This window comes from Trachypithecus francoisi, unplaced genomic scaffold (genome assembly GCF_009764315.1).
Source record: "Trachypithecus francoisi isolate TF-2019V2 unplaced genomic scaffold, Tfra_2.0 Lachesis_group0, whole genome shotgun sequence".
Taxonomy (NCBI): Eukaryota; Metazoa; Chordata; class Mammalia; order Primates; family Cercopithecidae; genus Trachypithecus; species Trachypithecus francoisi.
The window spans coordinates 91,756,351-91,773,301 of record NW_022681453.1 but is presented as its reverse complement, the minus strand read 5'-3'; the positions used below and the strand labels follow the sequence as shown (position 1 = coordinate 91,773,301).

At 35.0% G+C, this 16,951-nt stretch overlaps 1 protein-coding gene across 1 annotated transcript in view; it reads left to right on the top strand.

The window, feature by feature from the left end:
- Window positions 1–16,951, top strand: part of EPHA6 (EPH receptor A6) — a 941,507-nt gene that overhangs the window by 638,299 nt on the left and 286,257 nt on the right. The window contains exon 7 of the mRNA XM_033211549.1: window positions 83–245. Coding sequence (XP_033067440.1) covers window positions 83–245 — 163 coding nt within the window. The remainder of the gene's footprint in view (window positions 1–82; window positions 246–16,951) is intronic.

Below are 16,951 nucleotides of genomic sequence, written 5' to 3'. Positions count from 1 at the left end.
CTCGCTTAAACTTTGGAATGTTTCTAGGAAAAGGTAGAATAACTCCGTTTCATTTCCTTTCTCCTTTTTTCCTGTCCCCCAGGAACATGAGCAGCTGACCTACTCTTCCACAAGGTCCAAGGCCCCCAGTGTCATCATCACAGGTCTGAAGCCAGCCACCAAGTATGTATTTCACATCCGAGTGAGAACTGCAACAGGATACAGTGGCTACAGTCAGAAATTTGAATTTGAAACAGGAGATGAAAGTAAGTTTCATGCAAGGATATACAGTAAGATGTGAATTTAGTATCATTCCAATTTGACCTGATATTTAAAAACCAGGTGTCCCATGTTTTTAATAGTTCATTTAAATGAGAGTTTGTTCATGTAAATACTCACACAGTCATTTCAGTTAATACTTTGTGTTATCATTAAATGCTTTCATGAAATGCCTTACTCTACCACCGTGGTAATATGGCCAAACTGTGGCCCTTTATGCTATTACACAGAGTCTTTATGGATGCCTAATAGTTCACCAGTCCTGGCATCATGATATGATCCTAATGAAAACTTGGAAGAGAATACAGCCATGAACAAATGATTTCAGCAATTCAGAATTGTGCAGCTTTGGCCTTGGATCTCAGGTCAATAAAAACAGTGGTCAGGAGATCAACAGCACTGACAGGTACATTATAAGTTTAACTACCGATACATGGGCTTCATCAGAAACCCACATTAATTCCGGAGCCTCAACATGCTGAAAACCAGAATGGGAGGTGAAGGGAGTGGGATGTTCCAATGTCATGTAACATCAGCTTTGAGGTCTTTTATTCATTCGAAACCCAACTTTACCAATGAACTCTTTTTGGCCTTCAGAAATCCATCTTACTGCTCTCTTTGTGAGAATAGTAGGGATTGCTTTTGCCAGACATCTTTATGAAAAAGTGTCCAAATATATAAGAAAAATCTGTTTCCATCATTGTTAAAATACTGTATTAATATAATAATTCCATAAAAGTAAATTTATTATAGTAATTCCTTATAGATAATAATAATAGCATTTATTGAGCCCCTAAAAATGCCTAAAATGACATGAAATATTTTACATGGAGTTGTTCATTCAAACCTTTCAACATCCAGTGAGACAAGTATTATTTTTGTAATTTTACCTATAAGAAAATAGAAACGTAAAGGAGTTGAACAATTTGCCCAAATTTAAGCAACTGGTATGAAGCTAAGCTAAAATTTGAAATGGAAGCGTGTTTTATTCAAAGGCCTATGCTGTTAGCTGCTCCACCATCCTACTACATCTTATCATTTGCATTTTTATGACGTGTCTTTTGTAAGACCATGAAATAGGCCATAGTTTCTCAGTTTATTACTCCCTCAAAATGAAGCTACTTGGGTTTCAGATCTGTGACGGAAGGAATATTTTTGTTGTTTTACCTTGATGAATAGTATTCACACATAAGAACTTCTTTGTTACAATTATATCTAACTACAAAGGGAGAAAGTGCTGATATATTTAAGTAAGAAGGACCCCAGCTTTGGGAGGAGTAAACTAATTAATAAAAAGAACACTTGTGACCTGAGTGTTTGTATCAGTATTAGTCATTTAAATTTCTGCTGGAGACTATTGACTTTTTAAACTAGAGAGAAAATTATTGGGAGTGGAGTATAATGATCACAAAACATAGATCCACAATGAAATCTGTATAAAAATATCAAAAGATTTGTCCCTGTTATGTCTTTTTCACTGTTTTTTTTTTCCCCCTGCCCACTTGTCAAACCGTAGCCTAGGTATAAAGCTAAGGATACAGTCCAAGGAAAGTTTGGTCCAAGATAGTCGAATCACTGTCTTTTCTAGGCTGTGTTTCTTTTCACAGCCTGGAAAAGTTAATAGCCTTTGCACTTCTCTTGTTTTATTTCACAGATTTAAAAAATTCTCCTGACTTTTAAAGTGTGACATTGTTGAGTATTGCATTTTTAAGTTAGAAATGCATTCTCAGATAAACTCATAGAGCTAAATCTAAATAAGTCATTTGTGTTCCTTTGGGACTTTTAGAGAAGGCTATCTAGTGTAATACTAACAAAAATTCTGATTTAAATATGAACAGTTTGATTGGGTTCAACCTTAGATTTCAACTTACTGTACTTTCAGGACAATTTCTTCAGACGTTATGTGATAAAAAGAAAGGTCTCATACTCACAAGTGACTCAGTACAATTCACTCATTCAACCAACATGTATAGAATATTTAATATGTGCCATACTCGTATGAGGCTCTGGGGATAAAAAAATAATAATAAGAGCTAATAGCCTATGCCTTCAAACAAGTTTCAGTCTATATTTCTGGAACGAAAATAAAAAATTTAAATCAAAAATACAAGATTAGTGATGCGTACTATCATAAAAATATACAAAGGATATGGTGACAGCATAGTGAAGATGACTAGTTCAGCACACGTGAGTGGTGAAAGGCTTCTGGAGGGTGAGAGGCTGGGATTCTTTCTTGAAAGAATAGTCATGGAACAGAAAAAGCATAAAGGCCTGTAACAACATAAAATATTGAAAGAGTAAATAATTTGGTGTGACTGTGTGAGGAGATACGAATGGTAAAATGGTGATAGATGAAGGTGGAGAGTTACATGGGTCAAACCAAGAGCACTTTTTAGCCATATTAAGGGCATTTTCATGTATCCAGAAAATATGCCGGATCCATTGGTGGATTTGAATCCTGGATTAATATGACTAGTAATACGTGCAAGACTATGCTGAGCAATTTACACATATTACCTCATTTAATTCTGACAAGATTATGCCTCATTTTAGAAACTTACATAGCTTTACCAGAATCTGATACCTAGTGAGTGGAGGTACAAGATTAGAACCCTAAAACTATCTGACAATGGCAGCAGAAGATGGTGAAAACTATGTTCTGAATTACTGATTCATGAATGCCACAAAAATGACTTTGGTTAAAATCTTGAAAAGATAAAATGTCTGAGAAGAACCTGAAAATAATATATTTGTCTAAACCTGATGTTTGAGAACATAGAATGGCTCCTAAGTCAATTTACAGTCTAAGGGAAAATAATGTAAAGGATCGTTTAAAAAAAAAAAAAAAACCCTGGTTAGCTTTAAATAGCATTTTCAAAGCCTGCTGTTTATTCCCAGGAGAGAATTTCAATGAATAATGCTATAGTAGCATATGGATAGGTTTCCCATAAATTCAAGGATATGATGATGTGAATCCCAATTGGTGGCATCCATCTTTTTCTCTCCATACCCTCCTGGCTCTTCTTTAAATTTTTATAGCCTTTGTTTCTCAAGTAGTGCCTGAATTATTGTAATGTCAGCTTTATTATTAAGTTCTCTCTTATGTATTTCACTTAATTAACTTTATAATACATTCATAGAGATGAGGTATGGGTTGGAAAGGAGTGATCTCATTTGATGATCTGGTTCAAATTTTTGAAATTAAACAAAATTAAGTAGTTTACAATTCAGTTCTTTTTAGTCATATTATTTTACTTTGTCCAACTTTGACTTTGCTAATGACCAAGGCAATAATATAATTATGAAATAATTCCTTTTGAGAAGCATAATGTTCTTAACAGGCTATTTGTGCTACAAACATAGCAGCATCTGAAGAAAAATTATGGTGACCCTCTTGCACTTAGAGACTACTGCTTGGTTCTTTTTCAGTCTCAAAATATGCTAGTGGAGATTCTCTAACTGTCTGACAAATGCTAAGATTACTAATTATCACTGTTAGCATCATAAAATGAGTCTACTTGAACTAGAGCTATTGGTTTCCCATCTACCTAAATCTATAAAACATTCCTTATTGCATATATGTATATGGAGGTAGAAATATAGACAGACTGATTGATAGATCAAATTGACTGATATATAGTCAGAAAATTATTTCCTTGTATTTCAATGTTCGCATTTTATGGATCCTCTGATTTCTTGCTGGGCTAAGTGTACAGTTATATTATGTCCACTAACAGCATTTATTGAGTGCCTACTGTGTACTGGCCTTATTATTAGGTACTGTACTTGATTGCCCCCTACTTTTTTAGAATAGATTTATCAAAACTACAATAAAATTACAGAATCAGTAGTAAGAAAGTAAGAATATAAAAATACTTCATGTGGATTTCCTTGGAAGATAGATGGAAATTAGGTGTTAGAAGCTATTAAGAATTTTCTCAATATTAAAATAAAATCTATATTATACCCCAAAGCATTAACCGTAACACATATCCACAGACACACACTGGTCAAGTACAGTCCTTTTTGGCTTATACAGCTGTCATAGGAAATTTTAACTTCCTCAAATTTCTTATTATTTCTGAGCTTATTTTCTGGGCCTTTCACTGCTGAAAAAAATGAGAATCAAAATGAAAAAACTGTTGACATCACCAGTAATACAGTAATATTAACCATAACTTATAAATAGCTTGAAAAAAAATGTTTGATACATTTTAACAATAATCCTGTTAAATTACACATTTTAAAAAGTAATAAAGATAAGGAAATCAAACTTTTGTTTTTATGTAAAACACTAGCAAGATTTGTATAACATTAAATTCCATTTTATAGTAACAGTAAGTATTTTGCATGTGCACTTTTAAAACCAAAATAAAATGTATTCTGCTAGATTGTAGCTAGCTTGAACCTTCTGCTTAAATACTAAAAAAAATAACTTATGAGCTATCAAAAGGGAGCAGAATCCATAGCTTAAAGCCAATGTTTGAAAGAAAACTGGAATTTTACATGTAGTAATTGGCAATTTACCTCTTCCATTGCCTTAATAATTATCTAAATGACCCACAAGAATTGATACATTGCCAACGTATAACCAATGCATTCCCTTTTGCTGAAAAGATTAATTACAGCTTACATTTTAACAGCATGTAAATTTAAGTTTTCACCTGTAGGCTGCATAAATCAGTTTTGTAGCAGAAGAGGCACATCTGTCAACATTTTAAAATGTATTATTTACCAAAAGTAATAATGATGGACTAAATTTATAGCACATAAAATAATCATATAAAAATCATTATAATCAACATGAACAAACCAAACTATAAAATAATTACATTATAGTGGGTATTTCAAAATAAAATCTTATGTCATGCCTTATATATTTGTCAACAAGTGGTATGTAGATACAAATGAATAAATGTAACCATTTAATTATTTTGAAAATATACATAAGATTTAGCTGTTTTAGTATGGTTGACATGTAAGAAATTTGGCTTGTTTTAGCAATTTGTAGGTAGGAAATGATCCTAAAAAATAAGATGCAACATTACGTTTCAGTTTCTTCCTCCCTAATCCATTTTTATGTCCCTCTTTGATTAATTTTTCTAAATTCCATTTGCACACTTAAAAATTCTAAATCATTGCATATGTTGTATTGAATAGAATGTTAATTTCTCAGCAAGATATCAGGTCCCCCTCCAAATGTAATCCAAATTGACATCATTTCTATCGATTTTTCCAAGTTAACATATTCTCTGGAAACATTAGATTATTTGGATGCTTCATGAACAAAATAATCTGTATCTTCATCATACCTAAGATTCTTCTATGACTTCCAACTGGAGTATTCAGAAAATGATCACATTACAAATGGTCACTGTAGCTTACATGCTACCTTCCTAAAGTGTTCTTGCCAGCGAGAAATCATCACTCCCTCCTTGGAATTTCTAAATATTTTATTGTTCAAAGCCGTAATTCTTTACTAAGTTGTAAACTCATTGAGATAAAGAACTATAGTCTGTATATCTGTGTGTCTCAGAAAATGTCTTACACACAGGTTCCAATATACATGTCATCAAATAAATAAAGAAAATATGATTTACAAAAATACTAAAGAATAGTATGTTGCCTGCCAGGTCAAAAAGAAAAAAAAATACTAAAATATTAAATATTAGTATTAGAATACTAAAGAACAGTATGTTGCCTGCCAGTTCAAAAAGAGAGAATCGGATAATTTTATTTGCCATAGGTAAGCAATATTGCTTGCTTTATTTTGAGTAACGAGCTATAACTGGCTTGAGTCATGAAAAAACATAATATATGCAAGTCTAACTACAAATTAATTGTTAATTCTAAATTTGGGGGGCATTTTAGGTAGGGTAAAATGACAATTTTGTTGTTTATACATTTTCTTCCTTAAACTCTTTTATAAAAATCTCCATTATGTTTGATCCGGTCTGTTGAAGCACAGTCTGTACTGTTTCAATTACTTAGGATGAAATTAGCTACATCATTATTAACATCAGCCAGAAATTTTGGAATGATTATTAATGGTAGCGCATGAAGCAGAAAGCGGACCAGCTGACCCTGGTGGAGTAATAAAAAAGTTAATTAATCAAGCAGGAGGCAGATTTCATATTTATGAGTCTACCCAGAGGAGGACAAATTCCAGTATATAAGACTTTAATTTAAAGTAATCTCCAATCAATAGCACACTTTCAACATTGGCAGCCATAGCCATCTAAATGCAAACATCAGTAGAAAAGAGGAATTTTCTAGCAGTTAGGGTGTCTGAATATAAAGTGGCCTGTCCTATAAGGTAACGAAGGCCCCTCATAATAAGAATTTGTGCTGAAGCTAATTGGGAACCTGTTTAGCATGTGATAAAAGAAATCCCTGCTTTGTTTAGAAGGTTGTGATACAAGTTTAATGTAAGTTCAAACATTGAGATTTCATAACAACATATTTGTGACTTCTAATTATATTCCAAGCACTTTAAAAAAATCTTTTCTGGTTACCAAAACACTTATAGCCTTTGCAGAAGATACTATTATGCCAATTGTACAGATCAAGAAAGTAAAGCATAATGAAGTACAGTAACCTAACAGTACCCACAGGTAGTAAGCATTGGAATGGGGTTATTATGGCATTAGGCCCTTTTCATACTAATGCTTAGAGCCAAAATTGAGTTCCCTTTCTGCCCATTCAGTACTTTCACTTTTCTTATTCACCTAGTCATTACTTATAATTTTCTACATGATTATTTTTTATTATTACCTCCAATTCGTCACCCTCTCTTAATTACTTATATTTTGCCTTAGCATAATGTGTCTTTGAATATAAGCAGATTTTCAGAAGACTATTTATAAATCTCAATGCATCAAGTTCACAGTGCTGTGCAGTGTTTTAATGCATATTTCTGGATTAATGTACACATGGTAGACCAAGTATAACACTCCAAAGAGGCAAAATAAAGCAGTTAGTATGATTTACTTAACTATGCAGGGTCTTGATGAAGAGTCACTGTTTGCACAGAAAGTGGAAGTCTCCCTTTAAGAGAGACTGAATTGACAAAAATTTTAAAAAAGGTATTTTATTTCAATTATGCCTAGATCAAATAAGGATTTTAAATGATAGGAACCAGGCTTAGGTACCATAAGACAGATTGAAGGCCTTACTATGAAAAATATTAAAGATCATAACTTTGCTAAATGAGCTGGAAAGAAAATCATTAACTATTAACAGGTACTTAGATGTTGTAAAATGTGCATATCAAAGGGCAGTGTTACAGTGTGGCTTGTACTTAAAACAAAAGTAACAAATAACAGTGGATGTATTTCTTAATACAGAAAGTAGCTTATTTTTAAGGCAGTAACACATAGCAATGTATGTAAAATATTATTTCTTTGGTATATAAACCATCAACCCTTGACTGGAAGTTTTTACAAGATCAGGGAACATTTCTTTTGTTTCTTTTTTAAAAAGATTCTCATTTGTGTATGCTGTGTGAATTTGTTCTCTTAGCACGTTTCAGGTAGTCAATACAGTATTATTAACTATGGTCACCATGCTGTACCTTAGATTCTTAGAACTTATTCATCTTATAACTGAAGACTTGCACTCTTTGACTAATATTTCCCCATTTCTTTCTTATTTTTATACCTCTTATATTGCTTTGCATGCACCTGGCAAATAGAAGGCATTCAATTAATTTCGTATGAATTAATATTATCCAATAAATACACAATACTCAGTATTTATAAATCCTCAATGTTGCTTCAAACACATTACATGTATTTTATTATTCTACCTATATATTTTTAGTATTTTATTTTTGTTTATTTTGTACATGTATTACTAACAAGCAGTCTGCCGAATGCTAAGGAAACAAAGGAGATAATATATGGTCTCTGTCTTTAGGAAGCTTATTGCTAAACCACACTAGAGATAAGAGAGTTCCTGATTTATGTCATTCCCAAAGTCTGATTTTAATTTGACTTGATATGAGATGGATTTTTTTTCTATCAGCCATCATATAAATTGCTTGAATTTTTCTTTCAAGCTATTTGACTTTACAACCTTGAATTCTTAAAGAGAGCAAAAAATGGTCCTTAGGTATTTCAAATTGCCCCAAATTTAGTGAAAAATATATTCTCTATGTAACACTTAAAGAGTTAGAGCCATTCTTCAGACTACACAAATCAGCTTTATTGACTTATATTTTGATGTGGCTTTTCAAAAGTCGTATTTTAGTTGTCAGAAAAACGTCAAGGGCAGAGTGAAGAAAACCTAATTTCTCATTATATTAACAGCAATATGGAGGCCTATCCAGAATTGCTGGTATGATTCTTCATTGTGGTTGACCTCTCACCCTCATCTGTTGCATGGTCGTGCACTAAGCTCAAGTAGGAAATAGGAGTATTGTGTTGTTCAGTAAGTACTGATAGAATGGTGTTTGAAAGCATTAGGGGAGCTCTAGCTGGTTGTAGAGTATCATAGTGATGATATATAAATATGGTTCTTACAGGGAAAGGGTGGAAATGCATGATGCTGAGACGAAGCTGTCCTTTGGGAAGCCACAGGCTGGAAGGATGACATAGCATGGGGTTTTGGTTCCTGTTGTAATTGTATGTCCTGGTCAAATTCTATCCATGTGATAATCCATTATTTTTCAGAGCTGAAAAAAAATCTGAGAATTAAAAGAAAGAGTTGTAAAAATGTCCAAGTCAGGTTAAAAGTATTTCATACAAAATATATGAATATTAAATATTATATGTTTATGTCAAGACATAAAAGCATAGTTGGAAAAAATTTAATTTGCCCGGTGCCACTCTTCAATAAAAAACATTTTAAATTATCTAATGTAACGGCTTCTAAATTTGTATTAGCCCAATGCAAAACAGCTGTTTGTGCTTTATTTCACCATCAAGTCACAATACTGAATGGACAAATATTTATAAAATAAACCCAGCCAGTTCTACAAAGGCCTGTATGAAGAATTAAGAAGCAGCTTAAGTATTCATGTTACACTTTACTTTTTCAAGGGAAACAGTAGTTCCTTTGAAATTTAAATTGAGTAACAAGAATTCTTGGCAAAATTGCAGGAGTACTTTAAAAGATTTAGCTGTGTGTGCACAAACCCAAGCATGACATGTGTGAGCACATTACTGTACTATAAAGATAGGCAAAGGAGCAGAATACGGCAATCTTACTGCTAGATATAAAATAGCTGATTCACATCTGATTTTCATATTCTCTTATGCTTCTGGAAAACAGCATTCATTTAAAAATTCTCTTGCACTACAGTTTTTTTAAATTAGTTATCTTATATTTGCTGGATGCGTAATCAGTAAGCAGACTAAATAATTTTGTCAACAAATAATTTTGGCAATTCCATCAACAATAAACATGGCAATATTACTGAATTTAGCACACGTGTGTGTATATATATGTACATACATACACACATTCATATACATAATACATACATTCTGCATTCGTATACACTTCCTATTCCCATTTTGAGATAAAGGAATGAAGTTGTCATTATTTTAAATATTGTTACATAAGTTGTTACCCTTGGAAGTAAAAAGAATTTGTTTTAAAATTTGATATAGTTTGCATTAAATTTAATATGAGGGAGAAAGAGAAGGGCACTTGAGTGGAAGCAGTAAAAGCTAAAGTAAGCAGAAGGATGTTTAATTGTTCAACTTGTTCATTCACCCATTTACTCAATCAAAACACATTAATAAATGGGCCAGATATAGATGTAGGCACTGGGGATTCAAAAACGAAAAGGATAAACCAATTCCCTGCTTTCACAACAGCTAGTGAGAAGTTCAGAATATTAAACAAGATTCCAGTAGAGGGTAATATGTGTTGTATAAGGGAGCACAAGGAGAAAAATGCAAACAAATGTGTCAAGGAAAGCTGCCACAAGGTAATGTCTTAAAGGAAACTTGAAGGTTAAGTCAAACTTGGCCATGAAAGTAGGGGTGCAGTGAGGGTGGAGGGACCAGATGAGAGAATTGGGGAGCTTTTGTTCTCTTTAGACAGAGAGACCAGTATGTGTGCAGGTGTAGAGATCAAAGAGAGCATGGAGCTTTCTAGTAATTGGAAGAAGGTCAGTATAGCTCAAACTGTGCTTTTCAAAGTGTGAGCCCTGTGCCAAAGGCATCAGCAACACCTGGGAACACACCAGAAATGCACATTTTTCAGACCTCTGACTAGACCCACTGAGTCAGAAACTCTGGGGGTGGGACCAAGCATTCTGTGTCCATAAGCCCTCCTGGTTATTTGGCTGCAAGCTCTAGTTGGAGAACCAGTGTCATCCTCAAATAGCACAAGATCAGCAGCAAGGAATGGTGGGGATGATAATCTCAGTACAAGAAACACAAGACATGTGGCTAGTGAGGACCGTGCAATGCCATCCTTACCTGGCTTCTGAGGCTCAAATTTCCTAGGATTTTATTTTTCTTCCAGCTGTATGTAGTTTTGGAAACAGGCAAGCCAGTCACAGTAAGCTTCCCATAACTGACGTCCCTGAAACCATTGAGAACATATCTAATTATTTCCTCATCTTCATTTTACCACACTACAAATAAAACCTTCCAAATATCTTTTTTCATTGGCACTCCTATAGCTCTCATAACTTCCAAATTCCCTAGACTATTTTAGCCTTGAAAAATTCACCTACTGAAGGTGCTAGAACCTTGGGAATCATCAATTTAAATTCTAATACATGCTCGCTCTCTGCCAGCAGGTAAGCCTGCATATGTCTCCCTGACAGTTCATATTTGTTCTGTGGACCTTCTGAAAACACAGTAAATGATGACCTGCTCACCAGAACCTTTTGAGAAAACTGAAGCTAAGCCATCCCAAGTCAAACCTTCCAAGAAAATCTAGACTTTTTTTTTTTTTTTTTTTTGAAACGGAGTCTCGCTCTGTCACCCAGGCTGGAGTGCAGTGGCCGGATCTCAGCTCACTGCAAGCTCCACCTCCCGGGTTCCCGCCATTCTCCTGCCTCAGCCTCCCGGGTAGCTGGGACTACAGGCGCCGCCACCTCGCCCGGCTAGTTTTTTGTGGTTTTTAGTAGAGACGGGGTTTCACTGTGTTAGCCAGGATGGTCTCGATCTCCTGACCTCGTGATCCGCCTCCTGTCTCGGCCTCCCAAAGTGCTGGGATTACAGGCTTGAGCCACCGCGCCCGGTGAAAATCTAGACATTAAGTTATCTGGGAAACTTAGTGAATCTAGATAGCATAGGGGTAATGGTGATACATTAGCAGAGGGAAGTTAGACACCAAAACTAGCATGTCAGGCAAAGGCACTTGTCTCAGGCTCAGTTGCATAGTTGTACATTCGAATTGGTGAAAGAAAAAATGCTACATTCAATTAGGCATCATAGAACTTGGTTTCTTGGCTCATGAGGATTCTCCTCCTTAGACCCATAAATGAAGTAAAGCAAACATGCTATACTATCTTCCTTTGCTCTAAAAATGCAAAACTCTCCAGGTATTGGGACCTAAGGAAGGCAATGTAGTTGATTTATGTTTTGGTTTCCTTGTGGGAAAACTAGAAATTTATTCATTTGTATGTAGAGTCATTCATTCAAAAATATTCTTGAGAACCCTTTCTGTACATACTCAGGCTATAGTAGAAATAGACAAAAGTCCTTGCTGTCCTGGGGCTTATATTCTAGAGAGATGAGAAAGACAATAAACAAACAATAAACCAAACATTTTATATTTAGAGGTGTGGTGTGTTGCCTAGATTTCCCCTTCAGGACCCAACTAGTGGTAGTTCTGCCTGCTGAAAGCTCATAGTTGAAGGCTCATAGCTGCAGACATTGCCCCTCGCCAAAAGAATCTGGATGCCCCAGGGTCATGCCCTCTTCCTGGGGACAGTCAGAATCCAAGACTCCTCAATGTGATGTACAAAGACCCATGCCCATTGTGTCAGTTCAAGACAACCCAGAAGACCATCCCAGCTCCAGCACTCCTTGGGGTCTGCTGAGGTCTTTGTAGCTACCACGTGTCAAGTCAACAGCTGCATCTTTCCATGGGCTTCCTGCACTCCCACATGTTCATGCTGAGGTCACTCCCCAGAAAACATGCTGCAAGCCAAGCTCCATTGAAGAATCTGTGTCCCAGTAAACCCCATCTAAGACAGATAATAAGAGATATTCTGGTGAAGAGTAAAGCTGGGAAGGAGGATAGGGAGTATCTGCCTCCTAATGTGAGAAAAGTACTCACTGCAGTATCTGACACAAGTAACACGTGATCATTCAAAGTTAACTATCACCATAATCCTAATTGTTACTCCAAACTAGACAACTGGCAAAAACTTCAGGGAGGATGGCCTTACTTTGGCCTTAAAGAAAAGGAAGAACTTATACAAGCAGAAATAAGAAAGAAAATTTTTATGTTAGCAACTGATTCATGCAATTCAACTTGACAGGTATTTCACAGGTAAATAGACGGCAAAAGAGAATTAGCAAAGAGGAATTTTGTGTAAAAGTTCAAGCTTTGTACTTCCTTAAACTTGGATTTAGAGTTTGACTTGATCACATCCCAAATATGGGACTTTGAATAAGTCAGTTAACCACTCTGTGCCTCAGTTTCCACATCTGGAAAATGGATATAAAGATACCACCTACTTTCTGAGGTTCCCGTGAGTATACAGTGATTCAGTGCTTGTAAAGTACTTAACAACAGAAGAGTATCCAGCTATCATGCAGTTAGAGCTCAATACATGATTATTAATACTGATATTATTGTTACTAGTTTTCAATCTTAAATTCCATTCTAACAGCTTCAAAATTGTATTGAAAATGTTCTTTACCTTCTTGCATATAGATACTATATAAAAGCAATCAAATCATTTTCTTATTCCCCTGATATTTTAGTTTTTACACCCATGAATTTACTATTAAGATAATTGGCTAGTTTTGGTGTTAGGTTTGTTTAATTTATGTAGGTGACATAAAAGGAGGAGCGGAATTCCCCAAGGTATGTTGACCTCCCAGGGCTTAAGCACCGGACAATTTGACTCAGCCGAAGAAACTCTATGTTTTGACTTCTGAGATACCAAATCTTAGTGAGCACGGTAGGCAAGTCAGGGGGCCTCCATCAGGCCCGTTCCAGCAATATCACCTTGTAGATCCAGAACCATTGTCTCTACTGTTTCTATGGTAATCAAATTGCTTAGAAGTTGGCCTACTTTTCTTTTCAATACTTAACACATCAAATGTCTCAGTGCAAACAGACAACATAGGACAGTGGTTAGAAGCTCGAACTCAGGATTTAAACTATCTGTGAGTAAATTCTGGTTCTGTCCTTTCTAACTATGTGACCATGCGCAAGTTAATTAGCCTTTTTGTGCCTCAGTTTCTCCATCTATTAAATGGAGGTAATAATACTACCATTTCATATGATTATTTTGAAGACTAAATAAGTTCACATATATGCTTAGAACTATGGAGAACACATAAAAGCTCTCAAAGGTGTTTTTTAATATGATCATTACTACCCTTCTTCTGAGGGAAACTCCACTGAGTTCAGTATGATTTTTTGGACCATCCTGTGCTGTGAATCAGCTGCCACTCACCTATATAAAGAAAAAAGGAAATAATAAAAAAGAAGAAAAATGTAATTCTGGCAAAAGACCTTTTGTAGGACAGCCTCTGTGGAATCCTCCTCTGTTTTCAAGTGGAAATGAGAAGACTTATGTACCATAGCCACGTACTCCACTGTAAGTTTTTTACAATTAAAATAGTAGCCACCTCATGAATTTCCTTGCACAGAAATAAGCAACTTACCCAAAATCAAGCTTAGCTATATATTGAAAATGATATTTTTGGCTCAGAATAGGTATTAGGTATGTTATCACTTCTTGAATATAAGCACAGAATATCTTGCTTGAGGAAGGATTTTGCTCTTCAAATTATTGAATAGACACAGTTTTGAGAATATTTGAACTTGAATAAAATCACTTTTTTTTTTTTTTTTACTGAGCATAATAACTGAAAAAAAGGCTACTCCATTATTTTCTAAGTTACTCCAAGTTATCTGACAGACAAACAGAGCACCAAGTAGGAACACACCAAAAAGACTTGGGGTTTTCTAATTACCTTTGGCATGTGCCCCTTTTCTGTCACATTCTGTGCTGCAGCTCGGAATGCCTTTGAATCCTTGGGAATCTTTGACAACTACTTACTGTTTAACAGAATAGTCTCAAATATATATATATTATATATATATATATATATATAATTTATTAATGTCACTCAATAGAGATAAGAGAAATACAATAGTCCAACTTTTGTGTTGTAAACAGAAAAAAATGAATGTTTTAAGCAGTAGGTAGTACGACTTTCCCCATATATATAATAACATATCTAAATTGGTCTTAATTTTTATAAGGATGCTTTCTCAGAGGACTAAACAGAGAAACAGTGATTTTTTTTATCTGCATTTCTCTTCTTCCTAAGAACATTTGAGACAGTTTAAAATATATGTGCAAAATGTTTAATAGATTAGAACTAAAATAGAAAATTAGCTCCATACACACAAGAGTGAACAAAGTGTCATTCTGATAATGATTACTAGAGATGCACATGTATGTGCATAGAGAATAGAAAAGTTACCGTACACTCGCGAAGCACAAATGATCTAAGAAAGATTTATAGAGGCTGTTGAGGAAAATGGCCTCAAGCAGCTTTTTCAACAAATGCAAAAGTTTTTTGTTTGTTTTTACATGACATTTTCTGACTACAACCTTTGATAGAGCCAAGGTAAAGTTTCACTGACTGAACATGATTTTTCCGTGTTGGGAGAAAGGAAGGTTACTTAATTCATTCCATGCACACAGACTTTAAAAGATAAATTATACTTAGGAAGTAAATGAAAGGAGTTACCTTTTAAATTTATTTTTTAAAACTTTTGTCTGTTAGGGACTTAAAATTGGAATAATCTAATAGGACGCTTTGATTGCAGATATCACATAAACCATGAGCTCGCTTAAGGAAAGAGGAATGAAGAAATGTCCCAGACTAGGTTTCAAAAAAGACTGTAACAAGAAACTGGAAAATTCTCAAAAAGAAAGCTTTTATTCCTGATGCGCACAGCCACTCATCTCTGTTTTGTGCTCTACCTGTGTGTATGTTCATTTAGGAAAACATGTCTATGGCTTATAATTAAGATTTCCCTTAGTGTCAACTATGCATGAAAATTGCCAAACTGATAAACTCCGCCTCCCGGGTTCCCGCCATTCTCCTGCCTCAGCCTCCCAAGTAGCTGGGACTACAGGCACCCGCCACCACGCCTGGCTAATTTTTTATATTTTTAGTGAAACGGGGTTTCACCATGTTAGCCAGGATGATCTCGAACTCCTGACCTTGTGATCCGCCCTCCTCAGCCTCCCAAAGTGCTGGGATTACAGACGTGAGCCACCGCACCCGGCCGAGGTTGGTCTTTAATGAGTGCTTAAAATGTGAATTTTCTGCTTTCATATCAATAGATGATACACATGGTACAAAAATATGGTGAAGCAATAGAGAAATCCTTCCACTATAAATGTTGAGAAGCCCAACCAGTAGTTTTGCAAAAGTAAAAATAAAACCTCTCAACGTTTACACTAAAACGGACTGCAGGCAAAGCAAAGATTGTCCTTAGGAAGCAGGCTTGAATCTGCCCCCACCATTAGATATATTCTAGATTGAGAGTTTAGAGTCCCACACCACAGGATACTGTGAAAAAAGATGATTCTGGCCTGGAAATTTTTCAAAGCAGGTGTTGTTCCAAGTCATCGAAAAGAAACCCGAGGAGTAATGCTCCCGTGGAAAAAGTTATATTGAACTGCGTAGTTCTGCACTATGCTTTCCTGGATAAGCTATAGAAAAAATATGCTTGTACAAAATGGAAATATCTTGTCTCGTTGTGTGAAGTTTTGATCAATTGCCTTTTGTCTGCCAAAGAAAATGATTTTCATTTTGATAAAGTTGGTGATGCTCAATTCTTTCTGGCAGCAATAGGGTAGCAGAATTATTTGTATCCTGAAATCAATTCTAGTTTTTGAAAATCACACCCATATCATCAGCATTTCGGAAGATGCTTATCTTTCTATCTGCCATGATGGCAAATATCCAGTTTGTCTAAAACCAGTGTCATATTGTGAAGATACAAGTTAAAAATTAATAAATAAAACACAATACTGTGTTTATATTATATGACAAAGTGAATGGATATGTCAGGAAATATTCCCTTTCATTTCCGTTTTAGAAAGATGTTTACTCCCACATTTGTAGATCCTAATATTAAACCTCATTTTTTACTTAAGTCAATTCCCTTGGCAATGAAGTCTAAATTTTATGAAAAAATCAATATGCATAAGTAAACAATCTTATTTTCTTCAAAATAATAGTAGTAAGTAGTAGGGCAATACTGTGCAGAAAACCTTCTTGCTGCTAATATAAATTATTTAACTGGGAAACCTCACACACATGGCTTAAGGAGAAGCAGAGTGTAAATAATTGAAGAGATGCTGAAAAAATTGATGGAGCCATAGTTTTGTGCTACCATGGGGTTGACCTTTTTAAAATAGTCTCCCATTGACTCTCTCCAGAATTAATCCTGGTGATTGAGTAGGTGTTGTTTGAGGTAAATAGTTTGGTGTTCTTCAGAACAGGCTTCAAACAAT